At 39.5% G+C, this 14,453-nt stretch overlaps 1 protein-coding gene across 15 annotated transcripts in view; it reads right to left on the minus strand.

Annotated features, from left to right (window-relative positions):
* Window positions 1-14,453, minus strand: part of ZNF536 (zinc finger protein 536) — a 622,265-nt gene that overhangs the window by 331,488 nt on the left and 276,324 nt on the right. For all 15 annotated transcript variants that reach the window (XM_056812231.1, XM_007474794.3, XM_007474796.3 and 12 more), the window contains one exon: window positions 2,083-4,254. In XM_056812231.1, the coding sequence (XP_056668209.1) occupies window positions 2,083-4,252 (2,170 nt within the window). In that variant the 5' untranslated portion in view covers window positions 4,253-4,254. The remainder of the gene's footprint in view (window positions 1-2,082; window positions 4,255-14,453) is intronic.

Genomic DNA, 14,453 nt, shown 5'->3' on the forward strand with positions numbered 1-14,453 from the left:
AATGATGGAAATGGGAAATTAGCATTGGCTATCACTTGGCCAGAAGGTGAGAAAGACAGGGTAGATATATCATTTACAAAGCTGAGCATTTGGTATTAGGTTGAACAGAAAACATCTTTTAGTTTTCAGCCCGATTTTCCATTTTCAAGGAGTTCTTTAATTCAATCAATGTCACATCAAGGACCTTCCCCAAATCTCAGAATGCCAGGACTCTCTCTCTAGTTCTACTCCCCAGGTTTCTCCAATCCAATATTATCAGAACTGAACTACCTGACAGGAGAACCCTGTCCTCTGAGCCCAAAGAAAGGCATGCCCACTGTTTGACACAGGGTTATGGATCTTTCCCTTCAGTCCCAGAAAACAGCAAAGTTTTATAAAGTACTTTTAGTATCAGGCCATGAAAAGCGGAAACTAATCCCTTTTATCTTAGCACTTTCCAGTCACTAAAAACAATTTTAATCACTCTCCATACTATGAAATTAGCCCCTACGTGGTACTCGTGCTCCTATTTAGAATTTTCTAATGTGTCTCACCAGTAATAAATCGCCAACAAGGCTATGGCTCCTAGAGTAGACAGTGTGTTTCATGGGTATTTAAACAACAGCATTAAGTACTATAGGAATCTGTGGAATGTGGAGCACAGATTTATGTGTCTTAAGAGTTCTTTACTGGTTTGTAATAAGCCAGCAAACTAACGCTTTATTTTTATATTAATTTTGTCCTCAAAGTAGGGTATGCTGAAGCATGACAATAACAACAAACTAAACTGGCATATACTTAATAACTGTAACAGCGAATTGCCTCCAATACTAAAATATTTATCGAAACGGGGTAGGGATGGGGGTGACTAAAAAGAATTAACCTCGACAGCCTGCTACCAGATCTTTAACAGTGGGCAATGTAATGCCTTAAGGTACCTCAAACTGTCTTTCATTTTCCAGACTTAATGGCTGATTGCAGAAATCAATGTTGCCATTAGTAACAGAGTATTTGTTATGGCATGATTTCCTCTGTTGTTAGGCTTGCAGAATGATTACAGTATTAGTGAGGTGCTTTCCTTATGAAGGGCTAGAGATAGAGCATTCCATTTGCTATCCATTAGCAAGTGGCTTTGGAAATAGGGACAAAACCAGAAATCTTACCTGCCGTGATATGAGCTTTCATAGACTAGGACTTTTTACAAAAACGGATGCGGAAGTTCAATACCAAGTAGACATTTATGAGAAAATGTTTTTGGTGACGAAAGGGTTGTTATTCCATAGCCTACATCAAAAGTGAATGTGAGATGAGATACAATTTAAGACATGAGTCTATATGTTTGCCTTTGATAGGTTCCCAGAATGCAAAATGGCTCAGTGAAAAGTAATATGATACATATAACAGAATCTCCCAATGAAATGGTTCCTAGATTTAGAGAAAGAAGGGACCATGGAGATATCTAGCCCGACTCTTCCATTTTATAGTCATGACAGAGAAGGGATTTGAAAAGATCCTGTGAACCCTTTCCATTGCTTCATGGATATGAATCTAGATAAAGAAAATTACACTGGGGAGAGAGTTGTTTCAACACTTAAGGGATGGTCCATTTGGGAGAGTTGAGCGAATAACTGGAAAAAAATGGAAGTGCATCTTTAGGGGAAAGATTAGTAAAGCCCCCTCTCATCCATAGCTCAAGCTATGGATAGTCCAAGGAATCCTGAAAGTTCCTTATTCTAGAATCTCGTGGGAAAGGCCCTTAGAGATCTTTCACAGGTGAAAACAGGACAGGGGTGAAGAAAATCAAAGTCTAATGTTTCAAATGAACAGTGCTCTCCAGTCCTAAATGAAGGCTAAAAAATGATAAGATAAAAACTTCTTTAAGGCATAAAAGAGAGTGAGCAAGGGGTCAGATGACAGGTCCTTAAAAATCAACAAAGTTGATACAAGACAATGAAAGAAATCATATGGAGTTTCCATTTTGAAAGGCCTAGAGATCATGATGAGATACTGATAAGCAAAATTTGAGAAATCCTTCAAACTCTGGGGCTTTCTATTGAGAAATGCTTTCTTCCCCCCCCCCCCTCCAAATGGAAGCCAACCTACCTGAGGAAGATGGTGATGAAGGGTGTGGGCTGTCTTCCTGAGCACTTCCGGTCTGAGAAAGGCCCCCACCAACCCCACTCTCCTCGGTAACATTGGATGAGCCTGGTGTAGTGGACCGGCTCACTGACTGTGATTCCTGGTCACTGCCAGAACCCCTTCTCTCCTCCAGGCACCCTTGGAGGACCTCTTCTTCAGCTTTCCTGTCCCGTTTGTGGACTCGGGAATGGACGACAACTTGGTGGTAGGTTCGGAACACTCGGCCACAGTCTGGGCACTCAGTGGGCTTCTCCTTCATGTTTCCATGACTTTGCATGTTGTAATCAAGTCCCTGGTTGAGACCATGTGACAAAAAATCTCTACTGCCTTCTAAAGGGTCTAGTTTATTTGGCAGGTCTCTTTGATTGCCCATTTTAGTGCTGTGAACCAAATCAGCAGGCATTTTCTGCTTGGAGCCATCTGTTCCTACTAACACATACTCCCGCTTCTCCTTATCAAATAGAACTCCAGCGTTTGCCAAAGTGTCTTCATGGTTGCGCTGTATCTGCTGCTCTTTAGACAAGAAGCCATGTTCCATGGCCATCCCTCTTGCCATGAGCTGCCAGGCCTGATAGCTATTCACTGGGTCCATCTCCGCTGCTTTGGCAGCTGCCTGCAACCGTTCTATGCAGCTGGACTTTAGTGGCGGCACCAGGTTGAGGCAACCCAAGAGGGAATGTTTGTCCCCTTCACCAAGGCTGTGGCCCATGCCTGAGATGGGAGACAGCAGCTTCCCCAGAACCTCCTTCTCCTTCATAGGCAAGTCTCCCTTGCTGTAGAGTTGATTAGGTTCACTCAGGCTAGACTTGTCTGGAGGCATGAAACCACTCTGCAAACAGGAGAGATATCGAGAGTACAGGTTGGCATGGGCCTCCTGGGACATACCTCCCATGGGAACAGGGACCTCGGGGTCATTAGGAGACTTGTTCTTGACAGAAAGCTTGTTGAGGTGAACCTTCATGTGGTTCTTAAGGAACCAGGGTTCCTTGAAGCGCCTCCCACAGATCTGACAACAGTGCTCGAAAGAATCCTTGTGCTTTCTCATGTGGCCCTTGAGAAACCATGCCTGACTGAACACCTGGCCACACACTTCACAACGGAATTCATTGGCCGACTGCTCTCCACTTCCATTGGAGCCCTGGCCTTGGGCAGATTCGGCAGTAATATGAGCCTTCTCCACATGGCTGATCAGTTCCTCCTCTTGGGAGGCTGCAAAGTCGCACAGGGTGCACTTGTAGGGCTTGTGAAGGATCCGGATGTGACGATCCAATTCTTCACGTTTCTTGAACTTCCCCTTACAAAATGTGCAACGGAAACCCGCCGTGGGAACCACCATGTCTTCTTGGACGTTGGCTGGCTTTGGCGACGGCACCGGATTGGAGATATCAGGGACGCTGTGGTTTACAGGCAAAGCCAAGTTACAATTGGCCAGAGGGGGCTGCTGGGAGTGTGGCAGAGGCTTCACATCAGGTCGAGGCTGAAGGAGACTGCTCTTCATCTGTTTGTCCCTCAGGATAGCTCTTTCCTCAAGTTCATGAAGCAGTCGATTCTCCTCCCGGACTCTCCCACGGCCTTTGCCCAGGTTTCCAAGCTTATGGGTCCTCAGGTGTATCTTCAGGTTCCCCTTTTGGGCTGCCCGGTGGTCACAGTAGGGACACTTGAAGGGCTTCTCACCCGTGTGTGTGCGCATGTGGAGGGAAAGGATACTATTGAACCGGAATCGCTTCCCACACAGGGGGCAGGGGTATTTCCGATTCTTCCTTGCGTCGTCCTCGATGTCACTCATCTGGGACATGATGCCGAGGTTCTGGCCATTCAGGAACTGCTGCAAATCCACCCTTCCGTTCAGGCTGGTGTCAACATCACGGTTAAGCTGATTGGCCAAAAGGGCCATCTGGTTGCCAATTGGCTGGCCTCCCATGGACACGTGACTCTTTTCCTCTAGGGGTGTGGAGACCTTCTCTTCAGAGTTAGGCCTTGTCTGGAGCTCTGGGAAAGCATGACTGAGCTGAGATGTTATCTGGTGCAGCTTCTGGCTCATTGAATACTGACCATTAAGGATCGTGCTGTTAAGATGGGCCTCAGCCTCTGGGACAGCTGAAGAAACTCCAAGGCACAAACTAGCTTCCTCCATCCCTGCATGGAGAGAAAAGAAAAGAAAAAAAAGAAGAAAAAGACCATTTAGATGTGGGCAATGGTAGTTAAGAATAATGAATCAAAAGTATCTGTTGGCAGACAATTTGCATTTTAGGCTTTACCTACACATAATAATGCTAAGGAATTATGGTCAAAAAAACAATAATAAAAAAATGAATTATTAAATGCCAATTATGCAATATGGTGTTGCTCATCCAATTTGTTTTAGCGGCAGATCTTCTTCGTTGTATTTCCTATTTACAGACTGCAATTATTCATTCATATTTTAATTATTAATGTTTTACCACTTTCAATACCTAATAACAAATCAAGAGGCTACATTTCTTCCTCTCCTCTTTTCTTTCATCCCTTGTTCCCCCTCCACATCCGTTTGTCACCATACTTTATGGTATCTGCACCTGTTTGCATGAGTCTTAAGTTCAAGAAAAGTCTATTAAATACTCTCCTTTTCTTGTTTTTTTCTTTTTTTTCAACTTTTCTTTGCATTTCTCCTCTTTTCTTCAAAATCCAAATTGAATCCCACTTACAACTTTTGGTTCTATTCACTACATCGAACACATTCCCCATTCTAAGATGAAAACGGAAGTTTTATGATTTGACCAAAAAAAAAAACCCACCCAATGATGGCATGATATTTACTGGCATACAATAAAACAAGATAATGTTTTTGGGAAAAAATAAGTAAAGGACAAGCTTTAGAACAATAAAAGGGATTTTGCTTTAGTCAACAAAAAGTGCAGTAATATCTCATTAAGCTGATTAGTATGCTGCTTAGAAACAGTACTAGGTGCTGTAACACATGATTATAATCATAAAAATCCTTCAGTGTTTGCAAGTAAGCATTAACGAGGTATATTAAATTTTAAGGAGACTGCGACTAGCAGCTTTGCAAACCTCTGAGATTAAGATTTAACCCTTGTGTTCCAAAACATTGTTGTGGTGTCATTTTAAAACTCAGTCCATCAAAAGAAATATAAATTATCTTGCACTGGAATCTTAATTGATTGCTGAGAACACTCATATTTGAGTTGCTAAAAAAATATTACTTATAAGATGCAGCGGACTGTCTCTGTCCTCCCATTGGCAAGATATCCAAAGTAAAGGGCTTTGATTTGGTTTAAAGAGCTCTTTTATAGAACTAGATAAAAACCAATTAAAATCCAGGGAAGGTGCCATAGGAAGTCTCACCAAGTTTAAGCTTTTTTAATAACTTTTCCAATATACAGTAATGAGTACAAATGGTACCTGCAGTATGTGTTTTGCAGAAAATTAGAACTCAAAGCTGTTTGTTAAACACAAAGGCTCAATGCTGGTCTGCATAATTGTCCTTAATAGTTCTCTCTGCCACCTTTCTAGTCTAGGAGAGAAAACTGAATCCATACAGAAAGGAGAAAAAATTCTCTTCTAAAAACATAATGTGGAGAGAAGGTGGATTTAAGAGCTAAAGAAGCCAAATCTTATCTCTCAATGCTATTTTCTTGTCTCTCTTTCACCTGTTTCCTTTTTTTTTTTGCTATCATTGAATTACCAAACACATTTAAACATCTTTTGCCTTCCCATGCTAAAATGCATTAGCCAGCCAGGTGGCTCAGCAGTGGCAGTCAGCTATAGCCACGTCTGATTTCTGGACCAAATGACTCCCTCTTTGGCCCGCAGGGGATGAAGCCAGACTCTGGAGGAAGTACACTTGACCCAGAGGGAGGCTCATACTCCATGCTTTGCCGGGACCCCCGCCAGGCAATCTAAGAATGACATGGATGGTCTCCAAGGGGAGTCCTGGCTTCTTTGGCAGGAAGTCGGAAGCTGTGATTTCTATCTTGGGGAGGGGAGTAAAGAGAAGGGAGAAGGCAATAGAGAAAAAAAATTATATCAGGTTGGCTTTGGAAGGGAGAAGAAGTGTGATCATGGATATAAAAATAAATGTGTATACAAAATTATAAGAAAGAACAAGGATATACATGTGCATATTGACATGTGAATGTTAAAGAATGTCTCAGAGCCAGGATCTTTTTTTTTCCTCTGAGGCAGAGTGAAGTTATAAAAATTTAAATTCTAGGCCCACTTGCCAACAATATCAAAAATGACTCAGCCCCTTCCTTACAAAATAACATATCTCTAGTTGAATTGGGGAGGAAGAGGTAAGTGTATAACTTGAAACACAGGATCTGCTTGGGCAGAATTCATGCCTACATTTTAGTGGATACTGGTAGGGAACATTCCAAATACCATGCACTTATTGCACCCTTGTCAAGGAACTGAGGAGCTTTATGCCATCTATTTTGAATAAAAGTCCTCAACCCAACCTTTAGGTTATCTCTTGGACAAACAGGGATGAGAATAAACCCTGAAGCCAAATAAAATTTTACAGAATTCCACCTAACCACCTTTCTGAACGCTTAAAGAAAGTGAGTGCAACACATTTATTTTGGGAACTGCTCTCGAAACACTGCCCAGTTGGTCCACACAGAAGAAAAGAAGATGAGAAAACTGGCTTTTTTCAGGTAGATGTTGGCAAAATAACTCAAATTCAGCAAGAGGGAGCAAAATCAAAATATATAATATAGTAAGATTGCAAATAAGGTTGACTAGGGGGTGTTAAGAAGTTGAGAAAACTCCCTATTTCTTCTAAGATAAAATAAAAAAAATTTATTTGAATGAAAATAATTATTTTCCCAAAATAAAAATAAAATACGCTTTATTTTTATAAAATAAAAAATATAGGTTGAATTTTAAGGTCCTCCCACAATCTGACTCCTAATCACCTTTTTAACACTATTTTGTGAACACATACTCACATATTTTACCATCCAGACAATCTAGTCTATTAGCTATTCCCTACTCAACCCCTATTTCTAGCTTTCACATATTTACATGAACAATCCCCATGCCTAGAATGTACTACCTACACATTTTAAATTTTTAGCATTCTAGAAGGATGCTTCTAGGCTAACACCAGGTGCCACCACCCTTGTTGCAGCCTTACTTGATAATCATAGTTATTAATATGCTTTCCCCTTCAAATTACTTTATATTAGAATATAAGCTCCTTGAGGGCAAGAACTGTTCCATGATTGCATTTTTATCCTAAACACCTAACAACGAGTCTAGAATGTAGCAGATATTTTATAAATCCTTGCTGATTGATATTTTTTCTTTTGCCTATGGACTTATTTTACCTTTCAGTAGACTATATGCTCCTTGAACATAGCGGATGTTTCATTTTATTTTTGGTCTTTGTATACTCAGTCAGCACCTAGCACAGGATTTTGTACATAATAGTTAAAAAAATAAAAGTTTGAATTGAATGAAATTGTCCCATTTATGTCGAATAGGCAACAGCTTAATCAGTAAGTTCCAGGTAAGTATTATTCAGATTCTTTTCAGGTATAGCATTTTATTTTTAGTCTTCAAAACTAATCAGGATCATCTGATTTTGTTTTACTAGACATGGTATAATAGAAGAGCACTGGGTTTGGAGTAAGAGAGGAATAAAAAATAGATGAGGGTGCTCAATGGAGGTGGATGGGAACAAAGTAACTGACAGCAAAGAAAAGGCAGAACAACTCAATACTTTGTTTCCATTCTCACTATCAAAGAAAATAATGTTTGCCCTGAAAATGACAGAGCAAAATTGTTAATAGGGAATTGATACCTAAGATAATAAGGAGATAATTAAGAGTACACTAACTGTCCTATATCAAGTCAAGTCACTTGAACTGCATTGCATTCTCCTGTACAGAAAGAAGAGGCAGATGTGTGATTCTTGAGCTATGGTTGGTGACACTGAAAGACCATGGGAAAAGGGAAAGTTCCTGCAGGATATGGAGAAGAACAAATATTGCCCCAATTTTTTAAAAAAAGAGCAAAATTCATTTTGCAAACTATATGAATTTGACTTAGGTTTCTGGAAAAAGCCTACCAACGATTGTCAAGGGAATAGTTAGTGAACATTTAGAAAAGGAAGAGATGATCATATAGCCAGTCTGGTTTTATCAAGACCAGTTTTTGGCAAAACTAACTTTCCTTCCCCCCCCCCTTTTTTTTTGGTCAAGATTACTAAACCTGTAAATCTGGAGGCCCTTAATATAGATAGCCTAGAATTTCACAAACATTTAATAAGATGTCTCATAATATTCTTGTAGAAAAATCATAACATAGATGGATCAAGAAATGTTTAAATGGCCATACTCAAATAGTAGTAGTTCAGTATGGTCTCCAGCTGAGTGCCCCAGTGATCTGTGTTTAGCCCTATTCTAAGATTTTTATCAATGGCTTGAATCACGACATAAATGCTGTAGTCATTCCCTCTATAAATGATTCAAAGTTGGGAGAGCTATTGAACACACTGGACAAAGAATTAGGATTTTTAAAAGATCTTCCTGGGCTAGAGGCATTGGGCTGAAGCCACTTAGGTGAAATTCAAAGAGGATACACATCAAGCCTGTAAATGAGTTCAAAAAATCAATTTTACAAGTACATGATCAGATAGGCAGAAGTGCATCTGAAAAAGATCTGAAGATTATGGTGGACTGAATGCCTAAAGCAGTGTAATGTAGCAACCAAAAAAATAATAACAACAACAACAACAATAACAAAAGCTCATATTCTCTCATGGTTCCTAGAACACAATAGACACTTAATAAATTGCTCGTTGACTTGAATTACCAACTACATTAAGAAAGGCATTGCTTCTAAGAATAAGGAAGTGACAGTTCTACTGTATTCTGACCCTCATCAGATCACAGCTAGAGTTCCCTGCTCAGTTCCCAACACTCTAGTTTCAAAAGGGCCACCAGACTGAAGAAGGATGTTGAATCGCTGGCAGAAGAGGCTCAGTGGGAACATAATTACTATCTTTAAATAACTGTATTTGGAGGGCTATCATGTAATGGAGGCATTAGCCTTGTTCTATTTGCCCTCATAGGACAAAATAAAGAAGAATGGATAGATGTTGCAAAAAGACAGATTTAGATTTGATGTCAGGAAAAAAAAAAACTTTCTAACAATCAGAAATGACTAAAAAAAGGAAGGAGGGGAATGAACTGTTTCCTTTTATTGAACATCTTCAAGCAGAGGCTGGATGACCACTTGTTGGCTACAATAAGAGATTCCTTAAAGGTATGGATTGTACTAATTGGGCACTGATTCCTTCTAATTCTAAAATTCTGTGATTCTACCATGAATTCAAATTTTAGCACAGGTACTTGCTAACTCTATGACCTTGGACAAGTTGCTTTCCAATTCTGGGTCTCATCAGTAAAAACAAAGGGATGGGACACATATCCTCCAGCACTAAATCTGAGAAAACCCAATGAATCAAATAAGATGCTAGGTCAAATACTAATGCTGAACATCTCATATGGAATGGACAAGCCATTGGTTCATTCATTCAACAGATACTTATAAATTACTTACTATGCATATGGACCTGTACGATCTTGAGAATGTCACCACAATCTCCTTGAGTTTAATTTCCTTACTTGTTAACTAGTGGTGGTGGTAAGCGGTGTCCTTTCAGACAGCTCTAAGTTAATCCTATGATGAATTAATTTACCAGTTTTGCTACTTGTAACCTATATGACTTTTGGTAAATTTTCTTCTCTGGGTCTCAATTTCCTCCAAAAGATAAGGGGTTTTGACTTAATGATTTCTAAAATCTATTCCAGACTTAAATCTTATGATTCCAGAGAGAAATGTTCATAGCAATGATCAAATCATATGTTCTAAGCCTACCATGATACCTAGCACACCTCTCTTACTGAAATATGGAAACTCTATAATGAGAATTGTCCAACACCAGCTCTGTAGCAGGGATAGCTGGGTCTCTCAACAGCGGCATTTGTTGCCAAAATGCTAGGCCATACTTGAACATTCATCAGAATTAAGGTGATAATAGCAGGGTTCAATTTCCAGGCTAAATACTCAGGAGTATACTACTGCAAAAGGGGCCTATTCTGCGTACTTGCAATCTATGCACGCCTTACAAGTGCCAAAGAATGGGAAGGAACCCCACACAAAAGACCAAAAACAAAACAAAATAAAACGTTGAGGTTACATCATTTTCTACTCAATCTGCCTAATCTCATATTTTTTCAAGATGAGGGTATTTTTAGTTTATGAAACCCACCACTGGATGCACATATTATCAAAATATATTCTGTCTCATCTTTCACATCATTTAAGGTACAGTGAGCCATTCAGCTGCCTTTGATGGTGCTAATAGTTATTTTGATTTTGCATTTCTGCCTCTGAGACTATTTCCTGTGATATCAATAACAAAAGTTTTCACTTAACTATTCCAATAGAGCACTTAATTGTATCTTTCAACTTTGAAATGAAATTTAAAACTATTAGGACACCAGAAATGCCAGCTGCTGCAAGCCTAAACAAATTTAACACAAAAACACAGTTTCATTTTGCTAGAATTGAGGGGCAAAATAATACATATATGTATATATTTATGAATAGGTCAAAAAATATAGGTTTTGCCGGTAAGTCACATAAAGGAGTTTTATCCTTATACCATGAAAAGAATAGTTGGGAAATAAAATGAATTTCCAAATAATCATTTCAGCTGATTTTTTTTTCGATCAAAGGTTGTTGTCTAGCAGAGCACAGCTGAATGAATATTCTTTTTTATCAAGGTGAGTGAAAAAATACTGCTTCTGAGACTGCTGAGCTCTTGCTGCCCACCTTTGCTGTGAAGAGAGGGGAGAGGCTGTGCTTAATAAACAAGGTGATGCTGTAAATGTCGCTGAGGACTGTAAATGAAATAATCTTTTGCCATTTATTCCTGTCAGAAGACACCTTCCTGAAAGTCAGTGAATCTCTTGGTACTTCCTACTTCTTTACCCTGCCTTGTGCTATTAGTCACTCAGAGCATCCAATCACCAACTCGGCTTCATCCAGAATACAATGAATTTTTATTAAATATATATAGAGACGTATATGTATATTTTCTATTGTTGCAGCTGAAACTGTTTAAGGTTGTTATAAGCACAATACACTCCTGTTCTGAAATACACAACACCAGACTACTGAACCTTTTCAGGGTCATTAAACAGCTGTAAACATTATTACAAAAATAAACCAGAGATTTCATGCTTACATTTTAGCCCAGAGCTTGGTGTGCTGAGCAAGTACATTTTTTTCATCTCTTACAATCAACGTTGGTGACATTTGGACATCCAAACAAATTACATCACAAATATTACTGAGGTGGGGAGGGTACTGAGTGGTATATTTGCCAGATGATTAATAGATAAACAGTGGGGCAGTATGGTTGACCTATTCTTCTTTGACTGATTTGTAGACAATGCTATTAGACAGAGCTAGAAATAGTTAAATCTTGGCTGAATTCATTAATGCAAATATGGTATTAAAGCCCAGCTGGGTAGTATGTTGATTCTGCAACTAGGAGAGCCAAGTTTGAGAATGGAATCTCACATCCTAACTTGAAAGAATCACAGAATTAAATAATTTAGAATTAGTAGAGTCCTCAGAGGCCAGTCCACATCTGAAAAGAATCTCTACTCTTATATTAAGAAATGGTCATCAAGCCTCTCCTTGAAGATCTCCAATGAAAAGGAATCTGTGCTTATTTGATATATAATCTGTGCTTAATTGATGCTTGTTAATTGATACATAGCTATTTTTGTGTGATCCAGTGCTAAGTGAATTTGCCAGACATGGCCCCAGACTTCATGTGAACTTTGGGAAGTCATTGAAACTCTCTAGACCTCAGTTTCCTAATCTGTAAAATGAAGGAATTGTAAGATGGCCACTTTATGTTCAATGACCTCTTCAGGCAGACCATATTCTTTTTGGACAACTCGAAAGGGAAAAATGATGACCTATGATGAGATACTGGAACCATCATTAAAAATATGAAAGATTTTAAACTTCTTGAGGACAGAAACTATCTCACTTTTGTGTTTGTATCATTGGTATCCTGCATGATACCTGCAACATAATCTATGCTTAATTGATGCTTGTTAATTGATGCATAGCTATTTTTGTGTGATCCAGTGCTAAGTGAATTTGCCAGACATGACCCCAGACTTCATCTAAGTAGAGGTTCCTTGGAACTGCAAGGGACAGGAGAGTAAAACAAATTGGGGGGAAGGAGGGGAATTGAGGTATACATATTAGACAGGATCCTTTTCACTAAAGACCTTCAATTAACTGAAGGATAAGGGGTACCTTTTTGAAAATTTCTATTTGGGTGTGAGGAGGCAGAACTGAAAATATTTGATAACAAGAGAATCAAAAGGAAAAGGAGGCCCATCCACAAACTGTCCTAATGTGCTTCATGAAGGAAAAAGGAGTCAGTCTGCTGGTCTTGCACAATCAAAATATGGAAAAATCCAACTAATCATATGAGTTTAGGGATTCAACCAATGCACAGAGAAACCTGACATGAGGGGAGAAAAAAGGAAAAAACAACCTGAATATTATTCTGACTTCAAGCTACTTGTGTTCCCTGTAACCAAATTCATCAAAACAACCTATTGTTTATTGTGGAGTTATGTAGGGACATTGCTACAGGTGGCAATTCTCTTGGGATCTGCTGCTATTCCTTCTACCTACAAGGCTGTGATAATCTTGGGCACATTTACTCTATCCTGTGTTTGATGCTGTCAACAAAAACCCAGGCCTTGGGTTGCAGAATCAATGCAGGACACAAGGAGCTTAATAAAATGGGTGTACTTAGCACTGGGTGCATGAAATGAAAGACCGGCCTGTGATTTATCCTTTGAAATGAAGCCCTCTGCAAGCCCTCCTTCACCTCTGACTGCTATGTCTAGGGAGATAGCACATTCTAGTGGCAAAGGAAAATTGTCAGTTTAGGACTCTTGGACACCTGCCACTGATTAAATGGAGACTGACCACGGCTCCTTTATACACTCACCATTAGTACCTTATTATATTTTTATTCTATAAATAACCAGACCAAAGTATTTAAAACTTTATTATGCACTATCTCTCTTCAGAAACTTTATCTGTGGGTCTTAGTGCTCCTATCAGATTATAAATGCTTTGAGAGCAGGGGCTTCTCTGATGTTACCTGTAGCATTTAGTGCTACATAACAGAGGATTTAGAGCGGGAAGAGACCTCCACAGTCTTCAAGTCCATGTCCTCTCATTTTACAAAGAAGCAAAATGAAGGCCAGAAAAGATTGACTGGAGTGAAGAGAGCAAGACAGGAGAAGGGCCACTTCCAATGGGGCTGAGAAAGCCATTATAAATCAGGTCATAGTATGTTGAAAATTGTATATTATGTGTAATTAGGAAAATAAAATATCTTTGAATAAAAAAAATCAGGTCATATATTGAGGATCATGGATTTCAGCTTGGAAAAGGACAGAGGTCCAACCTCCATGTTTTACAGACTAGAAGACCAAGGCTCAGAGAATAAATGACTTACCCACATTCAAATAAGTAGCAGACTTAGCATGGCACCCCAGACCTACATGACTGTGTGTGGAGCACACTATCCACTATATATGCTATCTCTCAAGAACCTCAAATCACCAAAGGTAATAGGAGGCTTTTCTAAACACAGTTTGGGAATCCAGTGCACACTCCACAGCAAAGTGCATTTAGTTTAGAACTCTGTGGGCACTGAGGATGAGTTTAATTTTACTGGGAACTCTACTTATTTACCAACCCAGATTCTTGCCCCCAGAGTTAAAGGATCTGGGTGCATATAATGCCTCAGAAGCTTGTGCCCTTGGTTATGACATTTAAACCCCCTTGGCCTCAGTTTCCCTATGTGTAAAATGAGGATGTTGGATGAGGTGACTTTCCAGTTCTAGATCTATGGTTAGTCTGTAGGTCTTTGGCTGGAATCTCTTGCCACTTCCATTTGCCATCTATACTTTCTCCTTCCTCAACCTCCCTCCATCCCTCCGCCTGCTCCAGATAAAGGGTCTTTTCCCTTTTCTTGGCCTTTCAAGCCAGGAGAACTGAGAGCTCCACCTCACTCTGAGTCTATGCTCAGTTATGACAGAACTATGAAGGGTAAGGGTTATGTTCAACTGTTCTCACTACACACTATGACAGGAAAACTCTCTACTCCTTTTCTCATTATCTTGGTCCACATCTTCAGGGCAAAAATCCTTTTGTAACTCATACTTCTCCCCATACTACTATTGTGAATCTCTGCCTTCCTGTCC

This window comes from Monodelphis domestica, chromosome 1, assembly GCF_027887165.1.
Source record: "Monodelphis domestica isolate mMonDom1 chromosome 1, mMonDom1.pri, whole genome shotgun sequence".
Taxonomy (NCBI): domain Eukaryota; kingdom Metazoa; phylum Chordata; class Mammalia; order Didelphimorphia; family Didelphidae; genus Monodelphis; species Monodelphis domestica.